Raw genomic sequence first — 4459 nt, 5'->3', positions numbered from 1 at the left:
AAAAAAAAAAAAAAAAGAAACGCAGTTTATGGATGGAAAGCAACTTAATATAGTTGAATGAGGTTTTATATATATATATACATGTATATATATATATATGTGTGTGTGTATATGTATATATATGTGTGTATATATATATATATGTATGTATGTATGTATGTATATACTCTAGGAGATGAGAAACCGTGTTTTAATCTCAACATCTCAACTATATCTCTTTATGTGACCTTGGGCAAGACCTTTAATATTCCTGGACCTTTTTTCATGGTAGGCTAAGTAGTGGGGCTGGAGTAGGTGTCCGTTATAGATCCTTTCAGTTCTTAAATTCCATGATATGATATTTTAAGAACCTACTTTTTGGGGTGATATGAACAACTCTTTATAATTGAAGAGGATCCTACTCGTCTGTGCTAATAGAAGTAACTGGCCAGGATTAAGCACAAATTTCGATTCTAGTGTGATTTAGCTTAGAGTGCTGTAAAGCGTTGCCCTTCTTTTCACCCACATATTTTAAGCTTGGTGTGCCCACCCTCCACCTGGGTTTTTACATAGTTCATGGATTTTCTTCACCTTATATTCCTTGCTTTGTATATCTCCTTGACTAAGAGTTTCAAATTTGCTTTTGTAAGCTGTTTTGCCACTGTCCAGTAATATCTCCTATCTCAGAATTTAGTGCCTCTGTTATTTTTATATTTGGGGTCTTGAGGAACCATGTAAAACTCGAACACTGGAATTCGAGCACAATTACCCTGTGATGTTGAAACTTGTGTACAGCCAGTGTTTCTTAAATCCCTTCTTAATTTTATATATTTTGTTGAATCACATTTTAGATAACTTTGGCCGCAGTATTTAAGTTTCTTTTTCTTTGTCTTTGATGTAAGAGGCAGTGAGGAATTGTGAATATAGCAATATTATCCTTGAATGAATTTCACAGCATTTCATTTTATTCTTCTAAGTAGAATAAAAGTAATAGTCTTAAAGAAAAGACAGGAAAAGTGTTAACTTTGGGTTTTTGTTTTTTTGGTTTTTCTTTTTTGAGATGGAGTCTTGCTCTGTCCCCCAGGCCGGAGTGTAATGGTGTGATCTCTGCTCACTGCAACTTCCGTCTCCTGGGTTCAAGCAATTCTCCTGCCTCAGCCACCTGAGTAGCTGGGATTACAGGTGCCTGCCACCATTCCCTGATAATTTTTGTATTTTTAGTAGAGACAGGGTTTCACCTTGTTGGCCAGGCTGGTCTCGAACTCCTGACCCCAAGTGATCCACCAACCTCGGACTCCCAAATTGCTGGGATTACAGGTGTGAGCCACCGTGCCTGGCCAAGGTATATAAATCTTTTTAGTCAAATCGTTCTTTGGTTTGGTGAGAGTTATAAAGGTATACATACTGTCATTAGTTTACTGCCTACAAATAATATTGATTGCTCCTCCTCCTCAGAGGCTGGAAGTCATCCACAACAAACACACAAATTGGAAGAAATTAAAGAGAATGCACAAGACACCATGAGAAAGACTAATAAAAAGAATATTTGGAACTATGGTAAGAACAAACCTGGTTTTACTGCAGTGTTGATTCACATTCAGAAAATGCTTAGAAAACTAGCAGATTTAAACAGTTTTAACATTGTGTTTATTATACTTATTTAATGATTGGTAGTAAGTCATAGTAAAATAGAACAATAGTGTTTTAGGGGTTTTTCCCTTAAGGGTGCTGGCTGATATTTTGGTGTGCTTACAAAATGGAAATTCCCACAGTAGGAAAAGCTTTTCCTAAACAAGAAACAAAAACTGCCTTTCTAACTAGTCATTTTAGAGTTATGACTCCTAAAAAAGTGGTCGGCTATAGGTGTAGGTTCCTTGAGAAGATGGAAGAAAATCTCGATCACTCATGTCTAAATTACATCATTAGTTATAACAACAAATGCATAGACTCAGCTTTTACCTTTTATTTATTTTTAAAAATTTTTTACTGATACTTAACTCTTACATGAAGCTTTTATCTTTTAACAAAGATATTATATCTTCAAATAATTAAATCTGAGAAGAGATTAGGGAAAAGGTACTTCTGGTAGAGTGAAAGGTTAAACAATTTATGCAAAGGAAACTTACTGCTCCTAGTGAAACCTGACGGTATCTCCGCCTCACTTCAGTTGACCACAGGCTTTGTTTCTGACTTGTGTTCTCTATAATTTTCTGTTCTTTTCTCATTCTTTTGACAGGCCCTGTCTTTCTTTGCCTCCTGGTTGGGGCTGTTGTGCTACCTTCTGTGTATAGCTACTATTTCTCTCCAGCCCAGCAAGTGCCCAAAAATCCAGCTTTGGAGGCCTTTTTGGCCCAGTTTAGCCAATTGAAAGATAAATTTCCAGGCCAGAGTTCCTTCCTGTGGCAGAGAGGACAGAAGTTTCTCCAGAAGCACCTCAATGCTTCCAACCCTACGGAGCCAGCCACCATCATACTTACAGCAGCTCGGGAGGGAAGGGAGACCCTGAAGTGCCTGAGCCACCATGTTGCTGATGCTTACACCTCTTCCCAGAAAGCCTCTCCCATTCAGATTCACGGGGCTGGAAGAACCTGGCAGGACAGTGATACAGTCAAGCTGTTGGTTGACCTGGAGCTAAGCTCTGGCTTTGAGAATGGCCAGAAGGCTGCTGTGGTCCACAACTTCGAATCCTTTCCTGCCGGCTCCACTTTGATCTTCTACAAGTATTGTGATCATGAGAATGCTGCCTTTAAAGATGTGGCCCTGGTCCTCACTGTTCTGCTAGAGGAGGAAACATTAGAAGCAAGTGTAGGCCCGAGGGAAACTGAAGAAAAAGTGAGAGATTTACTCTGGTCCAAGTTTACCAACTCTGACACTCCCAGCTCCTTCAACCACATGGACTCAGACAAATTGAGTGGGCTGTGGAGCCGAATTTCACACCTAGTACTGCCGGTCCAGCCAGTGAGGAGCATAGAAGAACAGGGGTGCCTTTTCTAAAGCTAAGCACAGAGTTGGTTACAGAAGGTATATATGTTTATGAAAAAGTCTGTTTAAAGGCCTTCCATTTATATGGAAGGGGGTTGATAAAATAGATTGAGGAAATAGCCTGAAAAACACAAACGAGCTTATTTTAGAAACAAGTTTTTATTTTTTACCTCTTATAAAATCTTTCTAATGTAAGCCTTGACAAAGGTAAAAATTAACCTAACTTCTTTTCTTTGCCTTTTGGACCAAATCAGGTTTGAAATATAGGATGATATATATGAGAATTTTTAAAAAAATTCTAAAATATAGCACCATTGCACAGGAGATACTTCTTAGAGTAACTACAGAGTGATTTTTTTTATTGTTTTTTTGAGTGAGACTCTGAAGAGCCTTTTGGATAGTGTTTAGACTTGACTAAAGCAATTACAATTATGAAGCAATGATAATTTTTAGGAAATTTTCTATCACATGTTGAATATTTTCAAACATCACTTTAATGATCTAAAGTTAAGGGATTACATCTTATATTAATTGTACAGTTTTGAGTATAAAACAAGGAAATAAGGATTCAAACCATTAAGTACGTACCTAAATACTACATGTAAGACACTGTGCTTTTATTCCATTGAGCTGAGGTATAAGCACCTGTACTCAAAAAACTTTCTTAAAAATGAGAACCATTGGGGAAATTGGGGTTTATAATCACTGGAAATGAAGAAATTCCAATTGGCTGTATCTTTACTTCAGCTTTTCTTGAACGATTTACAGCAGTGATTTTCAAACTGTGTCTACGGGCACCCTTCCCCCTTTTATCAGAGCAGTTCTGCTTTTAACTGTTTTATATGTTGGGGTTTGCTGTGAGATTTCATTGCAACAAAGAGCTTCACTGATAATGAAGTTCGAAAACCATCGATTAAGTGAGAAAACATCTTAGAAGATAGGAAATATGTAAAAAAAAGAATGTATTAAATCTTATGGGTAGGAAGCTGAAATACAGGTTTATTGTATAGATACATTATTTATGAATGATAAAGATCTAATATGAACAGCAGAATGTATAAGCTAGCATTTACTAGCATGTTTCTGATGCTTTTGTTCATTTCTGTTAATCGTCATCTCTGTCTCCTCTGCATGGAATTTTATACTTCTCTAGGGTGAGAGTTTGTAGGCTCTTTCAGCAGAACAGATTTTTAATAACCATTTTTATTTTTAAAATTTTTGAACCAATTTAATAGTAAATTTTATATGAACACTTGGCATAACTTTGCCAAACAGTTTATTTCTATGCAGTGATGGAACATTATATAATGCAGCTCTTTCTTGACCAACTAGTTATAGAAGTACCATTAGGTTAAAAGTTAGAGAAATGCAAGAGATGGTATACTTAATGAGAGGAAGCAGAAATGGTAGGTAATTCTCAGAGGTTTTGATAGTCAATACTGATTGCTAGACCATGTTCTGTGATTGTAAGAAAGACTGAAAACAGTGTGTATGGAGA

At 36.7% G+C, this 4459-nt stretch overlaps 1 protein-coding gene across 1 annotated transcript in view; it reads left to right on the top strand.

Moving 5' to 3' along the window:
- Positions 1–4220, top strand: part of LOC108301310 (torsin-1A-interacting protein 2) — a 34920-nt gene extending 30700 nt beyond the window's left edge. Inside the window, exons 6-7 of the mRNA XM_017524439.2 lie at positions 1435–1536; positions 2216–4220. Coding sequence (XP_017379928.1) covers positions 1435–1536; positions 2216–2973 — 860 coding nt within the window. The 3' untranslated portion in view covers positions 2974–4220. The remainder of the gene's footprint in view (positions 1–1434; positions 1537–2215) is intronic.
- Positions 4221–4459: the final 239 nt, after the last annotated feature.

The sequence above is a fragment of the Cebus imitator genome, unplaced genomic scaffold, assembly GCF_001604975.1.
Source record: "Cebus imitator isolate Cc_AM_T3 unplaced genomic scaffold, Cebus_imitator-1.0 Scaffold33, whole genome shotgun sequence".
NCBI classification, from domain to species: domain Eukaryota; kingdom Metazoa; phylum Chordata; class Mammalia; order Primates; family Cebidae; genus Cebus; species Cebus imitator.
The sequence above is the reverse complement of the archived record's forward strand: the minus strand, read 5'-3'. Positions and strand labels throughout refer to the sequence as shown.